The sequence below is a fragment of the Poecilia latipinna genome, unplaced genomic scaffold, assembly GCF_001443285.1.
Source record: "Poecilia latipinna isolate Pla-1442-1.1 unplaced genomic scaffold, P_latipinna-1.0 Scaffold511, whole genome shotgun sequence".
Classification (NCBI taxonomy): Eukaryota; Metazoa; Chordata; class Actinopteri; order Cyprinodontiformes; family Poeciliidae; genus Poecilia; species Poecilia latipinna.
Window position 1 is genome coordinate 386,611 of NW_015113127.1, and position 24,183 is coordinate 410,793.

The window sequence follows — 24,183 nt, forward strand, 5'->3', positions numbered from 1 at the left end:
GCCCCCCTTTGCATTAAAATTAACACAAAATTTTTTATTTTAAAAAACATATCCCCTGTATTTTGTGGGTTTTTTTTTTTTTTTTTTTTTTTACAAAAATCATAGTTAGTTTTGTCAGTTTTGTTGTTTAGTTTTTAGTTAAATTCTTGTCTTTGTTATAAAACAACATGTCATCCCGTCCTTCTAGCTTATTTGAGTCTTAACAGAATATAAATCTCAAACCGTTGCAACGTCTTCTTCTTCTAAGTTGCTCTAAAGCACAAAAACAAACCACAGAAAATCAAATATTTCAGTATGGATTAGAACAAAGATTGTTCTCTGCCAATTTTATTCAAATATGAATACTTAGTTAGTGAAATGTTTCCCACCCGTCATGAACAATGTTTCTTACTGTTAAATGTTGGACTTCTGAAATCTTCCACTCTAAGGTTTCTTTGTCAGATATTATTGCTGATGTGTCTCCATGTTGGCATGTATTAACCCCGTCTGCCTAAAACTCCTGCTTGCTAATGATTAATTAACAAAGTGTTTTATTTAGCGGCAACTAGCGGCTAATTTTCCTTTTCCACCCTACTGGAACGGTGAAGGTGCACTAACTTTCTCCTCACCCATTTCTTTTCTTTTGGCTTCATCTTTGTTGAGAAAATAATGTCCGCCTCCAACTTGTGGTAGCTCACTTTAATTTGAGATCACATTTTAATAATTTAAGAATGTGATGAAGACCAGATTGTTTTTTTTCCCGTCCCATTTTTATAAATTTTGCATGTGAAAAATCTCAACACTGTGACAGTAGGAGCATTTTTTCTCCATGGACGCTCCTTCACTCGGTTTTTTAAAATGATCCATGACTAGTTGAACACATTGGCCTAAATATGTTGTAATTTCCCGATGCGTAAAAACTCAATTATTTCAAAAACTGTATGCCTTTACCATGTTCTTCCCCGATGCAGGTTTACATTTTTTCACCTGGGCTGACGACATGCTAAAGTGGACTAGAGCTTATGAACAAAACACAGAAAGTGGAGGTTGTGGAGGCTAACGCTATGGACATGAATGTCTGGGTTGAGGCAAACTGCCTCAAAGTTATCATCTGCTGGTACACAAGAGATATCTGCTGAAATAAACAGCCATGATTGGCTTGTGAGCTACTTACTATATTAGCTAGAGCTAGTAGGAGCTAATACTATCTGCTAATGGTTAGTTTCAATTAATAGGAACTAACACCATTAGCAGAAGCTAACACCATTAACAGAAGCTAACACTATTAGCAGGAGCTAACACTATTAACAAAAGTTAGAAGATTTAACAGGAACTAACACCATTAGTAGAAGCTAACGCCATTAGCAAGAATTAACACCATTAGCCAAAGCTAACACCACTAACAGAAGCTAATACTATTAGCAGGAGTTAACGCGACAGTGAAGAATCTTTAAATCTTTGTAACACTCCCCGAGTACTTCACATAGTAGGCTGCCCCAGTCATTGTTTCACTCACGGTGTTGGTGTTGCGACATTGTGCCCAACTGCTTTCTGGGTAACACATACCAATGGACACGCTGCCGCCGCAGTCTCTGTCTCTCTTCCCCCGCCCTCTCCCGGCTTTAAATGTATAGGGACTGGTCCCTTGGTAACCCTAATCGAAGCACCCCGGATGAATGTCTAAAGCCACTTTGTTGACATAAAGAATGTCAACAAAACAGTCCGACTCCGGTCGGCGAGGAGAGCCTTCCGCGACTGGGCCAGGGCGTGGCCGGACGATGGTCACTCTTCTCCGTTCGCGCACAGTATGTTCGTGGAGAACGTGGTGCTAAATGACCTGCAGACGACCTGATTATCAGGTCGGTAGGTAGATAGGTCAAACTTTATTAACAAACCAGCGTTCTGACAACTATCCCAGCATGCACCGCGCGCTTCTTCTTCTACGGGCAAAAATGAAGTCGGCAGTTGCTTACCGTAGTTGTTATACCTGTTGTGGCTCAATATTGGTCCCTATATATAAGGCGCACCGGATTATAAGGCGCACTGTCGGCTTTTGAGGAAATTGAAGGTTTTTAGGTGCGACTTATAGTGCGGAAAATACGGTAATTAAACGAAGGTTCGAGGCAGATACATTTTCCTTGAGGAATTTTAATAATCAACGTACTTGAATCACTCGAGGAATCGTTTCAGCCCTACATTCTAATATATCTGAGAAAATGTTTTGATTTCTATGCTAACTGTAAGCAGCTCTAGAGACTCTTTGCTTCATGCTGTTGGATTGGCATTTCCTAGCAGCAGCCGCACTAACACCAGCTTTATTGGCTGAATCTCTCCTCTTCCTCTGTTTGGTCCTCTTCTTCTTTTCTTCTCGTCCTTTATACATTACATCCTATTTTAATACGCTCTGGTTGAAGTTGAAAGAGCTGAACTTTACTTGTTGCACAAAAATTACTAGTGGAAGGAGCTAGCGCTTCCCAACCTAGCATATGTCATCATGTCAGTGCTTTACTATTTAAACTCTGTCTGTACTTCTATTAAACAGAAAGCAATAGAGTCGAAATGATTAATCGGGTTAATTGTGGTGAACTGATTATTGTCAACTGTTTTTGTCATTGATTAATCGTTAATTGGAATACAGACTCTAAAAAAGCCAATTTGATGAAAAAATACAGCACAGTCAGAACAACATACAAGTCAAAAATGTACTAAATATATTTAAGATAAAAAAAACCTTTTATCTGTAAATTTACCAAAAACTCCCCAAGTGGCATCGTTTTAGTTTCAAAGGAATGCTGTTATTGTCATTATTTTAGACAATTAAATTTGTTTCTTAATTAAAAAAATATTAAGTTGCTTAGTTGCTTCTTTTTAATCCACTTCTAAAATTGTATAAAAAAGACATAAGTGCGTAAATGGAAAAATCTGTAGAATGTCACGAGTTTGGATCCGATTAATCGATTAATCGTCAGGATAATCGACCACCAAATTAGCTGCAGCCCTACAGTATCACACTGTACCGACCAAGGTAAATAAAGAGAAGTCGACTCTGAACCAATCCCCATCCTCCCTTTGTCCTGATTTTTATCAATTATTACTGTGAAATGAAAGTTTTCATTAATTTTAAATCAACATGTAATCTAAACCCCTCACTCTCTACTGTACATATCCACACGGAGATAAAAAAAAAAGAACTCTGACCCTCACATTAAGCTTAAAGCATCCTTTCATTCACGCTCCAGCTCCACACTGGATGCGTCCCGTTAACGAGGTGTTAAGATGATTCCAGAGTCATGAACACTCTCCTTTAAACCGGTTAGGAATGTCAATGAGCCGGTGACCGTCTCTCTGTACAGCCTGTCCAGAGAAAGTTGGACTCGTTCGCAGTAGGTCCCTCGCTGCGCTGCTCTCTTCATCGCATCAGAGGCGTGTATGCTGATGAAAAGCACCGATCGGCTTCCTCAGGTTACGCTATAGGCTTTCTGAAATTAGCTTCACACAGCAAACCGTTTGTTCGCAGCCTCGTTTGGTGCTGCCAATGTGCAGAGAAGCCAGGATGAGACAGGATCCTCAATGAATGATTTTCGGTGGACAGGCAGGAAGGCCAGGGAGATCTCACTGTTGTCGAGCGACGATTAGAGTCACTTTTTCTGCTCCTGATCTAACGTGTAACTTGTCCTCTGAAAGATGAGAAAACAAATGAACCTGGGAGAAAACAGACTTTGGTCAAACCCAGGGAGGTTGAACACGTTGTGGCTTTCACCTCGCCAGTAAAAGTCAGGTTTGTGGCCAGGGATTTTCTGTACAACACGCTACCTGACGTTCGCCAAACGTTTAATTTGGCCTGGGTGAAACCTGTTGGACACGGGGAACAACGCGGTAGGGTTAGGTGCAGTCAGACGTACATCTCTGTCGAGGTTGGATTGTGATTTCATGAACCTTGATGATGCAAATATCCACGCAGATTTTTGGTTTGGGCCTTTTCATTATTTGCCTAATTAGAAGTTCAGTTTAGTGCGTCGCCTGTGTATCTGTCTGTAATCTCAACTTATTTGTTTTGTCAAAGCCTCTACTGCGCATTGGTGTCTGGTTTCTTTAAAAAGGAGCAGTGGGACATCGTCTCTTATCCTAAAGACGCTTTGCCGCCCTACAGAGGACAGATCTGATCGATGCCTCGGTCCTCTTATCAGGACAGTTGTGCCTGTTGGTCTGCGTTTCCAGCTTGCGGTTAAACGTTGTGCGTTTGGGGGCTTTGGTGGTTTGGACAGCGGGCGTTTTGGATGGAAGAAAAGTGAGGATCGGCAGGGTTAGAGGTGTGGGAAGAAAAAGAAAAGAGAGGGCAGACGGGAGGGAGAGGCGAGATACCGGGATGAATGAAAACAGAGGAGGAAGAAGTCAAAGACAGAATGCAAAGTGTTGACACAGAAAAAAGAGCAGGTAGAGATATGAAATGAAGGAGGGATGAGTGGAGGACTGGTGGAAAGCAGGATGACTTGCAGAAGACTCCTGAGTGGAGAAAACGAGAGATAGAGAGAATAGCTTTTCTCCACCGTTCTGCCCGCAAGCCCTTCATTAACTATTCATTACTCTATCTATCTATCTATCTATCTATCTATCTATCTATCTATCTATCTATCTATCTATCTATCTATCTATCTATGTCTTTCTTTTCTTCCTGGCTTTCTCACACCCACAGTCCTTTTTTCTTACAAAAGGCTCGACTGTACATCTGGAGCAGAAGACAGCCTCTCTCTCTCTGTATGGCTGTGTGTAGTTGAATGTGTGTATCTGTAAGATAAAAAAAAAAAACCTGATTTCTGCTGAATCTGTTGGATTTTTTTTTTTTTTTTTTTACCTAAATAGATCTCTGAGCCGCAAATAGAACAATGCACAGCAGCCAGGATAACACACAAGGTCAGGTCGGTTTGTGTGTCTGTCAAGAGTCTTGCAAAAAAAAAAAAAAACCCCCAAAAAACAAGAAGGTATAGACAAGGGAAAACAAAGGAGGGAGTTATTGACAGAAACTGTAAAAGCGTACACACACACACTCACACATGCACGTGATTATTTTCTTAACTATATGTTTGTATGATGGCCTTTGCACACATTCTTACTTACCCACGCCTACAGAGGGTTGCCCGGGCTCGCTGTTAGCCGGGCGATGCTGCATGTGGCTGCCATCACTCACCACACACACACACACACACACACACACACACACACACACACACACTGCCTTACCTACTTTTTCCACAATCTTATTTTCTACCTTCTTTCTTCCTGCCTGCCATCCTCTTTCTCTCTCTCTCCCCCGTGCCCTTCCTGGTTTCTATGGTGACAGCTGTGTGCTGCAGAAATCACGTTGATTGGAGAAGGAGATAGAAGGAGCTTCTCTTCCTTTGTGTGCGCGCGCCCACACGCTCACACGAGCGCACCGCCTTCCGCCTCACGCGCACGTTTTATGAATGTACTCCGGTTCCTCCGGCGGGGTTCAGGCATGTTGTCGTCAGGATGCCAAACACACCTAATCGGCCATGGCTTCCATATCGCTCACTGTTATTGGATCATGCTAAGCGAGAAATTAGATCAATTTTTGTTGATGCTCGCTCTGGCGGACAGAGACGAGGCTTGATGGGGATGTGGGGAGTAGAGGAGAGGGCGGGAGAGAGGGAAGGAGCCGACCTTGAGAGGAAGACCTCTTGACGGACAGCTGATGGGAGCGCTGGTCACGTTTGATTGGACGCCAAGGCAACCTGGTCACAGGCTATTGGCCAGACACCGTTTCATAACCTCTTGGCGTTCCCGCTTCTTCAGAGTTCTCCCCATCAGTCAGCGATACAGACAGCTCAGATCAGCAACTCGCGCACACACACACACACACACACACACACACACACACACACACACACACACACACACACACACTCATGTTCAGCACACGTCTATATCCAGAGACAATCACACATCTCCATCAGTGCAAACACTGAATAGTACCTGCTTGGATTTGTGCGCCTCGCGTCATGTACGTGTGTGTGTGTGTGTGTGTGTGTGTGTGTGTGTGTGTGTATTCACTCCTTCCCTCACACTCGGCGGTACACATCAGCAGTGCTGTGGGAAAATCTTAGCCGGGGTGTAAATTGCAGCTGCAGTTAGCTGAGTGAGTGAGGGCCTGTTATGGCTTGCTTGCTCGTCTGGGCCGTGTGTGGGATGTGTGAATCTTCTCTAATTGGGTTTGTGCACATGTGTGTTCAGAGTCGCTCTTTCATATTTTCTTCTTTCCGGGGGAATGAGACAAAATGTTTAGTGCAGACTTGTTTTTACACTTTAAGTGTTAAAAAGTAGTAATATTATGTTTGTAACGTCTCCCGATCTGAATGTTTTCATCCCTGAAATGTTCATCTAAAGGCTTAAAAAAAAAAGATTTACCTAACTCAAAACACAGCATCTTTCTCCTGTTGACAAAGTTTTTATGCAGAGGGCTTTGCTGTAGTGCTGTGCTACCGTTAGCATGTTTGCTATCTCCTTTGTCAATTAGGCTTGCAGCATACTTCAACGAGGTTCAAAGTTGATTGTCTGGAGACAATACTTGCGGGGGAAAGTTGTTTTCCCGCTTTATAAACTTTAATGTTTTTGCTTTTAACATCTTTTAAATTTAATGGCCAGTTATTTTTTTTCCCCGCCCCCAGCAGACAGAAATCTTGCGGACACTGCTACCGGGGTTGAACGATTTCATATTTTCTAAAGTCACGATTAACATGAAGGAAGTTGAGTCGACTTAGTCGCTGTGACGTCACAGAAATGAAGTAGAGAAGACTTTACAGTGACTTACAGGGTCGGCTTTATGAGCTTTATTCACTGAAAACGCTGAAAACCCCCCGCTTAGACAGAAGTTCATAAAAGCAGAACTTTATCCTGGACTTCCTCGGCGGCAGCAGAGCTGTGATCTTCTGACTGATTTATCCAAAAAGTCGCAGAAAGTGACTTTTTTCCCCTCATATGCTCGTCTTGGACGGGTGGACCAACACGAGTCAAATCATTGATTACAGTTGTCCGTGTTGGAACGTTATAAGCTGTACTTTTTTAAATAAAATGTTGAAATGAGTTCCAATAATTCAGAGAATTAGCTGTAATTTGTCTGACTTTTTTTTTTATTTTGGTTTATGAAAGTTAACTTTGATTTGTTTTTCTTAGCTTAGCAAATCCTCTATTATTGGACAAAGCTAATTGTTAATCAGGTTCATCACCCAGCAAGTTCAAAAAAGGAATCTGTCTTGAAGAATATTCCAAAAGTAAATCTTCCCCCCCTGTGTTTATCTGAACAGACAAAGGTTAATTCATCATATATAATTATCTGTCACTTTAAAAGAGACTGATGGCTGTTTGCTACAGATGAGTCCTCATAAATACATGACAAAGAAAAACTAGATTTGACTCATGACATTCAAGCAGATAACGCGGTGCCTACGCTGGTGGTAAAGGTAAATTTGATTAGATAAACATGTTACTGGGTATTTCTCTGCATCCCTTGTTTCCTTCTCATGGCTGTAATGACAACTGAACGGGGGAGTGGTTCAATCGTTCCTGATCATGTTAAAGGGAACTCTCCGCTGCTATTACAGGAGCCACTCTAAGAGCAACATAAAACAGATGGCAAAGTTATAATTCTTAATATATCCACTTTATTCCGCTGGATACAGCAATCATAAGAGGGACAAATGAACATCTGGTGTGTTATTTTTAAATTACTGCGACCTGTGAGCAGAAAAAACAAACAAAAAAATCAATATCTTCTATATAGTATGCATTGACACAGATGAATAGTTGCATTTGAATTAGCTGCCCAGAGGGGGAAACAGTTAGCATGTTTTTTCAGTTCGCATTTTTCACCACATCTGATGATAATATTCTGTTTTTTCAGTTGTCTCTTTGAGTTTTAGGTGATTTAGAGATGGCGTACTGTGTATGATCAGTCAGCCAGAAGATTTTTAAAGTATAAACATGAACAACAAAATCTGTTTACAAAAGCTGAGTTTATCTGTAGCTATAATTTTATAAATTATAGCCAATTATAGTCAGAGATTTCTGACTCGACCACAAGTGTCTCCTCTGGTTTCAGGACGCTAGCTCCATCATTTAAGAACTGCTTTATAAATAATCATACAGGTCTTTTGACATCCAACTGTTAGCGGATGCTAATTATTTGTATCAGAAGTAGAAGCAACACCAAGTCAACTGTGTGTGTGAGAGAGAGTGAAGTTGCTACAAAACAAAAGTTTGACTTTCGTTTTAAACCAAAGACTATGATTATGTAATTTACGTGGGTAGCGTTAGCTAAAGACATCAGTCTCTAGTGTGCAGTTTGCATGGCTAGTATTAGCTAAAGACATCAGTCTCTATTGTGCAGTTTGCGTGGCTAGCGTTAGCTAAAGACATCAGTCTCTGGAGAACATACATCCTCACCTAAGATTTCTTGACTGTCAGCATTTTCAAATCCAACGTTTTGTATTACAGAAACATGTCAAAATCTCCAAAGGATAAACATATTTCTTTCTGTAGCCTGTTAGCCATCATCTGATGAAACTCTCCCTCGTTCTCTAAGGGTGGATTCACACCAGCTCGGTTTAGTCCACTTTAATCAGACTCTAGTTCACTTGTTTAGAAAGTCCCGTTCTTTTGGGAGATGGGAATACATTGAACTCTGACCCATGTAAAAACCCAAACTGGTTCAGCTTCTCCTGAGGTTTTTGTGTCGTTTCCTTCAGTCGTTCATTGCGCAGCGCCCCCACAGGCGAGGAGGGGAACAGGTGTTTCAAAAGGTTTTGGTTGGTTTGACACAGTGCAGAGTGAAGGCAATTAATAGTCAGAATAATCGATTGAACAATCTGTCACTAGAATAATCATTAAGTGTAGCTCTAAATCAGGCCTCAGGACATTAATTCTTACCCACTCTTTCCTTTCTGCTAAATAAACGAGATTCATTAATTTCATCGTCTTTTTTAAGCGCTAAATGTTTTCCGTAGAGGGCTCTGTGTGGAAGCAGACCGGCCACTCTGCTCTGTGGATGCGACTGAACTGACACCTTGAGACGGTTTGTAGGAATCCATTACCAGACGGACTGGTTGTTAACAAGGCTGGATGTACGGTCAAACTGCATGTGTCCCCCACCCCACCTCCTCCTCTGTGTGTTAACCTCCCACTCATAGTGTGTCACCAGACTTCAGAAAAATCCTCCCGTCTGCGGAGACCTACATTTTCAACTCAACGCCTCACTCTGTTAACTCCCACACAGATTTCAGATTAACCCGGTGGTCTTGGAAGAAGTCAGAGAATCCTGCGTTGCTGCAGGATTCTTGCAATGCTGCATTGCTACAGTGAAATCATTCATATTAAAAAACAAACAAACTGCAACTCTGAGCCATTCAGACTTTGAAGCAGAGTAAGAGCAGCAGACTCTTTACGTTTACAAGTGTTTCCACGTTCGTGTTCGGCATTCAGCTGCCGCCGTATCTCTGTGCGGTCTGTTCTTCGTGTGCGTCTTTGTGTGTTTTTTTTTCTTTTTTTGGTGGCATTTCTAGTTAACTCTTAATCATTCCTAATGTATTTACTTACAACGAAGCTTTTTGTAACTTGCTTTTGAAAAGTGCAGCACAAAAACAAAGATTATTATTCTCTGAGGTATTTTGTCATTGTGAAGCTAAATGCCAGATCCGGGCAGCTGGAATAAGTGCGATGTCGCCTCCTCCATTTGTAGAATCTCATCTCTTTTCCACATATGGTACATTGTTATTAGATTACAGTTCCCAGGATTTCCTAATTGTCTCCAGCAAAACAAAAAAATAAATAAAAAATCCAAAGCAAAACACAGGAAGATCACAGCAAGCAGGCTGCTCCATGCCCTTTAGAAAACTGTTTGTCATGGCGAGACTGCAGACAGTAGATGGGAAAGCTCTGCTTTTATTCATATTTACCAAAAATTATAAAAATGCTAAAAGCTCATTTTTATTTAACATGCTTTCTATGATTCCTTTGGTCATTCATAGCAGGCAATTCGCGATTTTAAACAACCTGAAGGGGAAAAAATAAAAAATAAAAAAAAAAATTACAAATTATGAAAACAAATAGATAAAATAAAATAATTTTTGAAAGAAAACCATTCAGAATTGATAACCATTCACCTTCTGTATTTGTACATAATTCAACAGCTTTTAATTTCTGTTCATATTTGTTATGGAACGTGTCTCCGTGTCCTATTTAAGAAAATTAGCCTGCTTGTTCAAGAAATCTCCTTTATTTCTGGGAAACACACAAAGAAAGCAAAAAGCTTTTGTCACAACGAGAAGCAGTCGAAAGCTAACAGGCGTCACTCCTGAGGAGAAACTTAAAAGTCGAGGTTACGCAGACGATCTCAGGACTTATCGCTCAGATTCTCCACCGAGCGGCAGGAAGAACTAGTAGCTGAAATCGGGCGAGACGCCGAGCAATAAACTGTACAAACAAAGGATCAGAGCTGTTTCTGCAGCCTTTGAAACAAATAAAGAAAAAGGAGCAACGAAGCTGTTGCACTTTATGAAGGAAACTAGAACGCAGGATCTAATATGTGAGTTTAAACAAACGCTTTGGGTTCATTTTGTCAGTTTTCTGGGAGTAAAAAAGATATGTTACAATATTTCACCAAAAACTCTCTTTTACAGTCTGTGTGACCAAAAGAGGTTTGGTAAGATGTTAGGTTAATAATTGATGAAGCGTCATATAAATCTGTATAATATCAACGTATATTTTGCTGAACATAAAGTTAAAAGATTTTGAGTTAAGTGTTTTCACTAACTGCATTCTGATCAGTGACTGGTGAGGCGCCGACTTCTCTGGAGTCTGATGTAAAAATACCAAAAAGAAGATGAGGTATTTTAGTTTTGTCTTTAATTTAAATATTTAGTTGTTTTAAAGGCTTTTAATTGTGCTTTCACCAATTCCATGCCGTTCAACATTACAGGATTAAAAAAGAAAAAAAAAAAAAACATCTCAAAAATGTTTGACTTTTTGACAATTGCTGAGTTCCATAAGTTGAAATGTAGAAATTTCCGAGTTTTTTTTCTAGAAACTTTAGGAGATTAATCAAAAAAATTCTGACTTTTCCAGCTAATTTTTTGACTTTTCAAACCCTGAAATGTTCAAGTCCTTTCTAAAATTTCTGAGATTAATGTTGAAAATCCCAGAATTTTTTTTCTTGCAACATTTTGACTTGTAATTATTACTTTTCATTTAGTTATTTTCCTAAAAAGTTGTACAATTGATGTCAAAATTTCATTTTTTTTTTTTTTTTGACAGAAATCTATAATGGCCGTACTCGCCGCCGTTACGTGCGTACCTAGGTGGTCGAGGTGGCGCAGGGTGAAGTGTAGTTGTGTAATCTGGTGTAATCTGAAATCTGACGCTTCCAGCAGTGGGCCTGCCATGTCCTTTAAGTTGCTCAAAGGATTTTATGATCTCAGACACTTGTCGTTTAAGCCCGTATCGATGCATTTCTTGGGGAATGGGAGGATGGTGTAACGTTGGAACTTGTGAATCTGAGTCAAGATGGAGCCATGTTGATCAGCACAGATTCTCCAGTATGAGGCGGAGACATCACAAAATATTACATCCTCCTGCTGTAAAGCTACCAGTTACATAGCTTCTCTCAGTTGCCTCTATCTCCTCGCTCAGTTTGTTCATACGGGGCCTTTAAGTCTCTTCCTTGGTCTGATGCAGCTTCCCTGGATGTCAAGCTAGTTTATTGTCTTATGTCTCGGTGTGGACACACAAGTCCTCACAAAAGCTGATGAATGATGTCACGGCGGACAGATGGACGGACAGATTGGGTTCTCACCTGAGGTTTTGCGCCGCGTCCCTCTGGGAGGAGACGGCTGGCCAGACACGGGACACGCTGAAGGAACCTTGTTGTAGAAAACGTGTTTCCATATATTCAATTAAATTTTACAGTATTAACAGTTTTTTGTCGTAGTATTTTAGGTTTACTGAATTGTTGTTTTGAAGTATTTCAGTATTATGTGCTTCCCAGGTACATATAGACTCTGAGCCATTTTATAGCCCAGTAAAGTAACATGTTACCTTCAGCTGTTATAAAAATGCTGCTTATATCAGATATGACTTAAAAGGAGTTTGACTTTGTAATTTAACGCCTTGAAATTGGGTCTCCGTCTCTTTAAGAAGCTCCTGCTCTTTCTGAAGCTGCGCCTTCAGAAAGTTACCCCAACATGGCTCCTCTATTAACCCATGGCTCCTCTATTAGCCCCGACACATTTGTTCAGCTGGTTTTACCGCTGTACAACGGCTGCTGGAAAAGACAAGCGTTTTATTGTTGACTTACCATTCAGAAACCACTTGCAGCATTTCTGTTGGTTGTGTGGGAGGCTCCACTTCTGCTTTTCAAAGATGTTCGGTTGTATAATTACGCACCTGTTTGCTGCCATTTTTGCATGCGAGTGTAAACGTTGCGTTTCTTGTTTGGATTTAAAGTGACAACAGGCTTGAAAACAGCTCACAGAACTGACCAGAGTAAAATCTCACTATCCAAAAATGATTTTGTGCAAAAAAAAAAAAGTAATATGTTTTGTATAACCCATAGACATATCCTAACCTGTTCAAGGAAGCGCCTTTAACAAAGTCTTAGTGAACTAACTGCAAGTTATTTAAATAAGATCTTCTTTGAAAATTTAAATTGGTATACTTATGTTTTTTTTTCTTGCTAAAGATTTGTGAAGCGCATGACTAACAGTCAGCAGAGTCTTAAACCTGAGCTGAGGATCTCTGCAGCTCCCCCAGAGTTACAAACGCACACAATACTTCCCAGAATTTAGTTTGTGAAAAAGAAAATTAGAAAATGATGTAAAATTTTCCTTTCACTTCATCAAGCAGTGATTGCTTAAGGCTGCTAGCTTCTTTCTTTTTTTTTTTGTGGACACAGCAGCTTTGTCAGCATATGTAAGTTGATCCAAGTCACTCACCAGCTGGTTGTAAATTGTCACTTATTTGACAGATTTTCCTGTCAGACCTTCAGTTCCAGAAAGGAAAACGCGCATCGGCTCACATGTGCTTGAAATGTTGAAAAATAAACTATAGACTCCATTTTGGCACATGTTCTACTAATACAACACTTTCCAGTGTTGTTTTTTCCTGTTTTACGATGTCTAATGATGACAATATCTGTAATAATAAAAACAAACATTTTTTTTTATTTAATCAGATTAATCGTCACTTAATCCGACAATCGATTAATCAGATGAATTGGCATATTCTGCAGATTTTTTGCTTAACCACTCAGGCGTTTTCATGTAATAATCTTTGAAATACATTCAAAGATGCAAATAAATAATTCAATTCCTTTTTCAAATATGAATATAAACATCTTATTGCCTAAAATGCAAAACTATAGCACTGCTTTAGTGAAACTAACTTGAGTAAAACTATCATAAAAAACATATTTACAGACAAATGTGTTTTTGTCTGTAATCCTGCATTTATGCATATTTATTTTGTGCAGTTTTGTCTTTTTGCTCTGAATATGTTTTGTTTTTTTCAGCAAATTGCCTTTTTTTTACTCTGTTTACTCCAGTTAGGGATTAATCGATTACTAAATTAATATTTCAATAATCGATTTGATTAATCCGATAAATCGTTCCAGCCCTAATGGAAACACTCTTACCCACACTTTCTAATGTAAGTGCACAAAGTGTGTGTGTGTGTGTGTTTCTGTTTCTGCTGCATCCATCTGAGCAGGACTGAGCGCTGCAGCAGCGCTGTGGGCCTACACAACTTGCATCTGATTAACCGTGTCCTGTCACTGTTCAGCATCAGTGTGTGTGTGTGATAGCCCCATATTAGTGCACATAGACTTGTGGATGAAACCCTGTGCTGTGAGGTGTGTGTGTGTGAGGCTAAATGTTAGCAGATGGAGCTGGGTTGTCTCCTCGCTTTAGCTCCTGCATGTTGGTGTCTGCGCTGGTGTCAGTGATGCAGTCTGCTGTAGTTTTTTAGGAGAGGAGAGAAAGAGGGAAAGTCTCTGGAGACAGATGAAGCACATACACATACACAAACACACGTATACATATATGCACAGATTGCTCCATTGTGAAAAGATACTGCAGACTTTTTGAGCTGGGATTTCTTTTCTCTTCAAATCTTTCATTTAAAAAAAATCTCTGCTGTCCAGGATTCACCTTGTACCCAATTATTTAGATGTATCAGTTGTTTTTTGTTTTTTTTACCTCTTTTGCTTTTAGTTATTAATAATGAGGACATGTCTGGAAAGTAAGAACATTTTGACAAATGTTCGCCTTGTAGCTTTCCTTAATAGGCTTGTCTGAAGGTTAGAAAGTAGAGCTGGACGACAAACTTTACGTTTTATCACGATATTTTGTGATAAGTATCGTGATAGTGATAAAAGTGACGATAAGAACCGTTTATTACTTCCTTTTTAGGGAATAGCATGACACTGCAATCAGACTAACACAGACGCAGATAACATTGTTGGCAAACATTCCCGTGTGTGATATGTGTATTTAGGACCCAAGCCACATAAAACAGTGTGATTTATATCACTAACCTGCACATAGTAACCGCATTCAATCATATTTTCAAATGTATTGATATTGTTGATGCTCTCATTGAACAAACTGGAGAAAAACGACAATGCTGACACAAAGGACATCATTTAATTGGATTTTTTTTACAACAATAATATATCGGAACTCTTATAAGAAATTTATCGCGATAAATGATAAGATATATGAAGTTCTTCTGAAAGTGGTTCTAGTGCTTAAAATATTTCTTACACACACACACACACACACACACACTGGTAAAAAGACAGAGCAATGAAAACCTTTAGTTTGTCAATGACAAAAGCTTTGATTTTCCACTTACGTGTTTCCTCCTCTCCCTCTTGTGTGTGTTTTCTGTCTTTGCATGTCCAGCGTCTGCTCCTAAGCTGAGGCCGATGCGAGGCCAGTCTCTGTTGGAGGGGGGCAAGATGTACTTGAAGTGCGAGGCGTCGGGGAACCCCAGCCCTTCCTTTCGCTGGTACAAAGACGGACGCGAACTCCAGAAAGGCAGAGACCTCAAAATAAAAACCAACGTGTGAGTGTCTGAGTGAGTTCAGTGAGTCTGGATATCACCCGGAGGAAACGAAAACAGAGACACCTGGCGAGTTCATCCTCCACCAGATGAGCTGCTACCGATAAAAAGGAAGGATGTTAGTCACATTAAGATAATATAATGAAGTATTAGGACCAGATTAAGAGATTCTTTTTGTTTATTACGAGAATAAAGTCGTAATTTTATGAGAATAAAGACGGAATGTTACCAGAATAAAGTTGTAAAAGTACAAGAATGAAGTTATTTTAACGAGAGCGATTAAGATATCTGATTCTGGGATGTTTTTTTCCCCCAACATTATGCAGGTGTTGCAGACGCTGCTTGTTTCACAGACCTACTGTTTGTCATGTGGTCGTCAGTTACTATGGTTACGCTCACACAGCAGGCAAATGAAAACTAAATCCACTTTTCTTTTCTTTTTTTTGCCCAGATGCGACCAATATTCAACTTTTTCACCTCAGTCTGAACGTCTCAGTTCTGATCTTTTCACCTTTTCTGGTCTGCTACATGTCCAGATGTGGTGGCAATTCGGATAAGAGTGTCCGCAATCTGAACGGGTCGCTTTGGGAACATAAACCGTTCACACAGAAGTCGCTTCATGCGGTTGAGTTTTTAAAAAAGGAGATTTCAGAAAAAAAAAAAAAAAACAAACTGAAATACGCATCAACACCTGCTGTGTGAACGCAGCCGATGTGTTCAGTGGCTTTCAGTTTATCTGTGAAACTGGTGAATAATAGTGATCATAGTTCCTCCATGAATGATTCTCTGGATTATTTCAAAGTCTTTTTTAAACCAGTTTATGTGCCAGTTGCCAGAAAAGAAAACACAGTTTTTCATTTTACTGTGACCATGAATAACTGAGCGTGTCTCCGTCTCTTCCTCTCTCAAGAAAAAATTCTAAGTTGCAGATCACTCGTGTCCGTCTGGAAGACTCCGGCAACTACACCTGCGTGGCTGAAAACACATTAGGACAAGAAAACGCCACGAGTATAATCACCGTGCAGATCTGTAAGCACTGGACCCGGGCGGCTTCGTTCTGCATGTCTGTCTGCATGTCGAGTCAGTGTGTGTGAATAAAATACGACGTAAAACAAGTCGCAGGGAAAATGGAGAGCTGTTGATGCAGGAGCTAAAAATGCATCAGTTTGGGTCGGATCGGCGTTTTGAAGCTGAACTTGTTAGCATCTTTTTATTTAGAATACAAAGTGAATTGCAGGAGTCAAATTGTTCTGAATTTGATTGAATCAAACTTGACTGCTGAGGATAAATATGTGTCACTAAATGTACAGAGACTACCAGATATTTACACGAACTATCTGTGGATGTTACATTCATTTTAGCTTCTCAGTTAATTCTTTTAGTTGCAAATTTGACTGTAATGTTAAGACTCACAATTTCACTGAAGTTGTAGTCCTATGTGTCTTTGTCTCACCGGACCAGAAACAGTTTCTCCAGAAACCTTTTGACTTGTCTTGGCTGACAGCTGAAATTCTGCTTTTTAAAATGTATTGGAGGTGTTTTGTTGTACGATTGTTATTATTCTCTTCGTTATAATTGCCAAAATTATTTATTTCTAAGTGCCAGAGTAAGTTTTATAGTAATATTCTTGAGGTGTGCTAACTGCTAAGCATTGTTGTCCTTTTGTTAGACGCATTTTTTCTGACGTTTTCACTTCTTGGTTGATCTTTTGAGATGTTGCTTCAATTTTTGTATGTAAAATTATTTCCATATGACAGCGTCTGTTTTGAGAAGTGCAGCATGAAAAATGTAACTTCAGCTGAAAATATTAATTGACTGTGGAATAAATGTGCTGAAAATTGTTGCACTGGAAGTGAAAATGGATTCACTGAAACTTAAAACATTAACAACCAAGTTTTCTTTTAATCGGTGCTACTGTTCAAATTATCTCGCCGTTTTGCTGCCTACCTCCAAAATGCTTGAATTTTGCTGTGGGAAACGTGTACGAACTCTGACAAATTGTTTAAAGGCACAAAAATCTAAATGTATAACTTCTGACTTACAAGAGAAACGTCCCTAAAATATTTGTTTTCAACAGGTTAGCAAACAGAGTCGTTTTGTAATCCTAGCCGACCTAAAGCGGGGAAATTTCAGTTTGATTTATCATCAGAAACTAAACGCCGTGCACTAATTTATATAATAGTGTGTGAAATAAGTTTCAGATGTATTTTAAAGTGTCATTATTAAACAGGTGTTGAGTGCCCTCTGTGTCTTTGTGTTAATCAGTGACCACCACCACCCCATCTCCAGGTGTGAGTCACGTGAGGCGCTGCAACGACTCAGAAAGGGCCTACTGCGCTAACGGAGGAGACTGTTACTTTATACACGGTTTTAACCAGCTGTCCTGCAAGTAAGTGCTGCTTTTAAACTTCCTCCATCTCTCCACCCCACTGCCTTTCATGCGTCAGTGTCTGCTGGTCGCCGCACCACCATGCGCTCCGTTTCATGCGTGTTGAACGGGGCACCGTGGCTCGGTTTTCCCACTCACCGGGCTCTCATGGCGGCTAACAGCAGATGCAGTAGCGGTTAAATGTTCATACCGTACGCGTCCAAAAGTCTCCGTTCCCTGCTGCAGCGGTGTGAGCGTGTCTGTGTGCGAGTGAGTGAGAGAAAGGAGCAAACTTACGGAAAAAACGTAAACGCAGCCTCGAGAACTGCAGAAGTGTTGGCGTCTAGCATTCTGGGAAATGGAGTCTTTATCTTCCCTTTTAGCATCCAGAACGCTGGATGGTGGTTGATCAACTTAGTGGAACATTTAATCGTCATAGATTTGAATGTGGTATTAATGATGCATTCAAGACGTTTATTTTTCTGGTATGGCCTGATATATCTTCACTAATATTTTAGAAAGCATCACCTAAACCTCACATGTGTAATTGTTGTTGGACATTGACCTCTCTTCACTTCAGAAATATTGGAGCTCGTTTTAAATGATGGTCTGCCTGAAACAATAGTTAAGGGTTAAATGTCAGGGCCTTTTCAGAAGCTTTTTAAAAAAATATGTTTTATACTTTTAAAGCTGGTGTATGTAATTTTTATAAAAATATGTTTTTTACATATTTGTTAAAACTGTCATTGTGTCGTGACATTATAGTATGTGACAGATAATCCGTAAAAATGAATTTCTCACTAGAAGCAGCCAATCAGAGGTAGGAGGAGGGTCTTAGCGCTGTAAATCGCCCAACTTTACAAGTTTCTCAAAATCTCCCTCCTGCTCTTTGCTAAGCTCTTTGTTGTGGCTCACCACAACAAAGCTTGTTACAGATGCTAATGCTAGTTAGCATGGCAACTGATGATGGTAGACAAATGGTTTTCCTGTAACAATGAGTTGTTTCTCTGGCATTAGCACATTTAGCAGCACGCACATGAGGTTGGTTAACAGCGCTAAGACCCTCCTCCTGGCTCTGATTGGTTGTTCTTGACTAGAAGCGGTGCGTGCATTTCTTCAGACGGCAATGGTAGCCTTTCACAGGTTATCTGTCTCAAAACAAACTGTCACATCATAGTGACAGTTTTAGATAATATGTACCACTAGAGCAGGGGTGTCCAAAGTTGGTCCTGGAGGGCCGGCATCCTGCATGTTTTAGTTCTCTCCCTGGTTTAGCACACCTGCATCAAATGATGGTTTGTTAGAAGACCTAAGGAGAACATTGACTTGCTGAGGAGGTTGTTACTACCACTAGGGAGAGAACTAAAACTTGCAGGATGCCGGCCCTCGAGGACCGACTTTTGACACCCCTACGCTAGAGCATTTAAAAAAAAAAAAGTTAACCCTATACGTTGTAAAAGGAGCGATGGCAATCCGGCCAAATGTGCAGTACTGTAATTCCTCCATACTTTGCGCTATCTGAAAATTCAGAAAGGGGAGACGTTGCGCTTTCCAGCCGATATCGGGTCATTACGGTAATTTCACCCCCGCTGTAGCAGGGAGTGAAATTAATCTGAGGGCGACGCTTTTAACAGATGGTAAATTGCTAAAATAACTTGCTGCAGATTGAAAGTTTCAGTCGTTACAGATAAATGGGCAAATATATTTACTCACAAGACATTTAAAGAATTGCGTACAATTAAAATAAGCAACAATATCGATTAAATAGCCCAGCTTTAAAGCAAACGCTAAACTACCTTCGCTGTGGACGGTGACACTGAAGTTGCTAGTGGCTTTTGTTTTACAAAAGACTTGAAGCAACTTCAACTCTGTTGAACATTTGTGGACTTAAGATTGTAGCTACAGAGCTAAACAATTTAAATGACATGTATCAATTCTGGCAACAAGAGCAGCCCAATATCCAACCAGAATTATTCCAGAAGCTCTCTGGTCTTTTTTAAGAGAAATTTGTACTCGCAGTCCTTTGAATGGTTCATTCAAAAACTGATTCTTAAAGAAATAAAAATCATTAGTATGACATTTAGTATGACATTTACACCTGTGGTGGTGAATATATATATATATATATATATATATATATATATATATATATATATATATATATATATATATATAAACCATTCTCAGGTACTGGAGCTGTTCTGCTCTAAGGGATCCCAGCAGGTCCGTGTCAGGTCACAGGAAGCGGGTAACATTACAGTATACGCTCTACAACGCTACTCTGCTCGGTGAAGTAATGAAAAGTTAAACAGGACGTCCCGCTGACACGGAGTGTTAGCTGCTCTCTCTGCTGGCTTGTAACCATGAGCCACTCTGCGAGCCGAGGGCAGCGCAGAGGACAGAGCAGGAGGCTGTCGGATGATTCACTCCTTCACGTTTAACTGAGAGTTGAGCCACACCTGTGAGTTACTCAGTTACTTAATGAAGCCTGGACTGTCTCTTTTGGACAACGGCGAGAAGTCAAAATTTTTTGTTTTCAACGTAAGCCGAGCACGGGTTTGATGAGTCTGTCTTTTTATTTGTCGTGGCACACATGACGTCTGCCAAAAGCAAATTTCTGATATATTTTGGGGGGAAAAGCACAGCATATTCCAGTTTTTTTTTTTTTTTTTGTTCATTGTACTCACGACAGCCATCGTTTATCAAACGTGTGTACAATAAAAACAGTGTACGATCGTTTTAATGCAAATTTAGGCCTGTCACGACAACGCGTTTTGACAGCCGATCAATTGTTCCAGAAGTTATTGCGATAAACGATAAATATTGCCATTTTGAGACCTTTTCTATCAAATATAATAACATTGTGAGTGCACCCTCTCAATAATTAAATAAAATCTTTAATTTTTAAACAACAATTAGCACTGGAACTGGGAGACATTTCAGATAACTTTAGGCTTTATATTTTGGAGCTGCAGATTGGCTAATTAGCCCACGGATCGTTAAATTACATGTAAAACCTATTTTACAGTCAATTCTGCACCTAAATTTAAGAGTTAAGACACTCAAATTATTTCCCAGTCAATTTAATTCATTTACAGTTATAAATTTGATATCCTAAAAAAATGAGACAAACTATGGGACATAACCTGGAGCCTTGACACGGAGACTTCCCTGTCAGATCCTCATAGTTCCTGCACTTGTGAGCGATCCGGTCCTCCTTGTGTGGAAACAAAACCGCGAACATTAAACGCATCACTTTGTCTGAGTAGGAGGCGTCTTCCCAGGAAGCAGCCATCAGACTTGTAGGTGTTTAGAGCAGCAAGTGCAAAAGTGTTTATTAAATGATTCAGCGCCGACTTAGATCTACGTTTTACACAGAAAAGAAAAAGTATTTCTCCAAAAGAAGACAAAGCAATACACTGAAAAACTATCATGCGTAATCACAGCGAAAAGTAATTACTGACATTACAATATATGCGTGTCAATCTAAAACTAATAAAACAAACCTGAAATATATTAAGAATTTCAAAATAGTCCTTTTTTTGCATTTCAACAGGACATTATAATTTATATTTTCTATATTGGCCTTAGATATTTTATGTTGCTCTCTCTACTGTCTAGGTTTTATTTTGATCCTATTTGTGTTTTATTTAACATAAATTATTGATGGAAAAAAGAGAAAACACAAGGACAGGAAAATGAACTGCTGCATGAACAGTCTTGACTTACTTCAAAATAAGAGCATTAACATAGACATCTGATTAGCTGAAGAATTCTTAAAAGATTACAATCAAAACTTCAACACAAAATGTCAAACTTTATTCAACTGGAACTGTGTAAAACAGCAAAGTAAATTGGTGCTATTTAATTTATCCAGAAAAGTTAATTTAGAGGAAGCCCTAAACGTTTTTAAAGTTAGCAAAAATGCTAAAGCTCTAAGTGAAAAATTAGCTCATTAGCGAAAATCTGCACATCTCTGCTAACAAGGAATCCCTTTTCAGTCTTTGTCTCATTGTACTGTCCTAAAGTTTAACATTCAACAATCTTGCTGAGGGCTACATATTGTGAAGTTTAGCCCCATGCTAACTACCAACATGCCTGCTTTTGTGGTACTGCCGACGCTTGCTAACGATTAGTTAACCACTGCATGTGATTAGCGACATCTAGCTGCTACTTCCCTTCTTAATTCCTCTAGGAGTCGGGGTGTCTGGTGTTTTTCCACAACTGTTTCAACAATTGTAGATAAAGTATTTCTTCCATGATTGTGTATTATGAGGCATAAACAGGAAACGTATGAGAAAAGTCTTCAAAAATATCAAATCAGTAGCATACTTAAACGAAATGTACAGATAGATAGATAGATAGATAGATAGATAGATGCCTTTATGTTTTTTTACTTCTTGGATAAGACAGCAGAGTCGTAATCTTTAAATTCCAAGCTGGATTCTTTGGAAGATGTGTAGCATTTCCTTCCCCTGACTGTGTGGAGAACAGATGGTATGTAAAGTCCTGTGTGATCAAAAGCTTTATTATAATTCTCCCCGTACAACTGAACACATCTGAGAGAAACTCATCCTCAGATCCGCCGTAGATGTCTCGTACCTGCTCTCGTTGCCTCCTTCTCTCTCGCTCTCTCTCCGTTTCCGTCCCACGTTTCCCTCCTTCACTCGCTGCCGTTCTCTTCACCTCCCATCTGATATCCCTTGCGGACACTGCTGAAGGATAATTCAGGATTTATTCTCGTGGTGCTGACAAGCAGAAAACTTAGTGTGAAAGGGTTGACACCCAGACGTTACGGTGCTGCACGTTACAGGCGTGCGGGGGCTGGGGGGGAATGTGCACGATTGCACGGCCTCGTGTGCGTACGACTCCGCTCTGTGCTCAGCATGTTGCACGGCCAGGAACCTGCAGGGTTTTTTTATGGGACCCGGCGTGGGTTTCTCGGCTCTGTCATCCTTTGTTGGCCCGTCTGCTGGGGTCGCTGGATAACAGGATGTAAATAAGACTGCTGTCTGTAGACTGTCAGTGCGGCTTGTTCACTTCAGAGATATGTAGACCCTAACTCTCCCTCTTGTTCTGTCTCTCATGAATCTGCACAACTGCTGCAAATCATTCCAGCGCATGGCACTGGCAGGCCGCAGAAATTTATGATGGCTCTGAAACTTGAGGGGGTATTTTGTAAGCTGTTTTATTCCCCACCTCCCCACACGCTCCACAACCTCCCCATCTGGGGAAACATCTAATATCCTCTTCCCTAAAGGGCAAATTATTGCTGTAGAGCAAATCGCACTGTGTAGGTTAAATTGGAGGACAGGCGATGCAGAAAGACATTGTGTTTAAAACCCAGGTGAAAGTGGAGAAGAGCTCGTTAACGGGTTCCACCAACTTAATGTCCCTTCGCGTTCATGCAGATGTGGAGTTTTGTAGAAGCCTAACCAAGATTGGGAAGAGTTTTCCTGATTTGGACTGACATCACTGGGGTTAGCCCTGCTCTCTTCCTCTGGTGATTCTAGATCAGCTTTGAGTAGCTTTGTCCTAGCAGAGGTTTGACAGTGATCTGGGCATGTCAGCAGGCTAAAACCATGTCAGCAGGGCTCTTTGCCTTGCCAACATCTAGTAAAAAATGCGTAAAGACCAGCAAACTGCTCCAGGAAACTCTCGTTTTAGTCAACGTTTGCTTCACCGCTAAATGTGACGCTAGCCCATTTCCAGATATTCTCTCAATCATTTACACCACCTCACAGAGATAATTGTGGCCAAATAAAAGTGACGTACTCCCCACCAGACGTTACAAGAGAGAAGTGACGGTTCAAATATACACAGTGCTTATGCTAACTTTTAGCTTAACTTTATTGTGAACGCAGGACACAGGGCCTTGTAAATGGATTAAAGCTGCGTTTCCATCACAAATGTGTGCAGAGCTTTGTCAATATTCCGCCAATGTTGATGAAATATAATTTTGCAGTTGTGGTGTTGTTTAATAGGAAACACCATTAAGACATGGCACTGAGGTTTGCCTGATAGCGGGGCGACCTCAGAGTCCGAAAAGTAGCGCGACGTAATCTGTACGTGACAAACATATGTTGAACAGTATGTGGCTTTTTGTCTTACTTGAAAAAGAAAATGGCAAGAAAACATGATGCAGTTTTGTTACGCGACCTCACCACCGAGCTAACCGGTGACCAGCAGTTCCTGATGTTTCATTTTCAACAAGCTTAGAACCGCAGCAAAGTTGGTTCAAAGAAAGGTGCTGGTACTACGTAAACATTACTAGAGGAACTCCCTTGTAGCAGAGATGAGTTGGTGCTGGTGGAAAAGGGCATTTAGTTGTCTACCAACTTTTACTCTTAAAGTCAAATAAATCTGACGAGTTTTTGATTCTGAACTTAAATATGTGAGTTTGTGGAAGATGAACTTACAGTTGTAAGTTATAGTATTATTCAGTTTCTCGTATCGCCAAGAGTTGAGTAAAAAAGGTTTTTTTAAGGTAGCCATGGAGTGGTAACTATTTCCCAGGGTGCTTAGTGGCAGGTTCTTGTATGTTGTTTTGGAACGAGATGTAAGTGTTTTACTTTGACCTGCCTCTTGTGTGTTTTTAAGGCAAATATTCATTTTAAAGCAAATGTCAGCTTGCAGTGATGGAGGACAATGTCTTCAAGACTATCCAAACTATATCAATAAAACACATTATCAGATATTTGTTCATGCAG

At 40.2% G+C, this 24,183-nt stretch overlaps 1 protein-coding gene and 1 long non-coding RNA gene across 4 annotated transcripts in view; one reads left to right on the forward strand and one right to left on the reverse strand.

Moving 5' to 3' along the window:
* The window catches only part of LOC106952408 (uncharacterized), a 26,521-nt gene extending 11,547 nt beyond the window's left edge, over nucleotides 1-14,974 (reverse strand). Inside the window, exon 1 of the long non-coding RNA XR_001425980.1 lies at nucleotides 14,896-14,974. This is a non-coding gene — a long non-coding RNA (uncharacterized LOC106952408). The remainder of the gene's footprint in view (nucleotides 1-14,895) is intronic.
* Nucleotides 1-24,183, forward strand: part of nrg2b (neuregulin 2b) — a 77,721-nt gene that overhangs the window by 15,827 nt on the left and 37,711 nt on the right. For all 3 annotated transcript variants that reach the window (XM_015040488.1, XM_015040489.1, XM_015040490.1), the window contains exons 2-4: nucleotides 14,946-15,108; nucleotides 16,016-16,134; nucleotides 17,371-17,494. In XM_015040488.1, coding sequence (XP_014895974.1) covers nucleotides 14,946-15,108; nucleotides 16,016-16,134; nucleotides 17,371-17,494 — 406 coding nt within the window. The remainder of the gene's footprint in view (nucleotides 1-14,945; nucleotides 15,109-16,015; nucleotides 16,135-17,370; nucleotides 17,495-24,183) is intronic.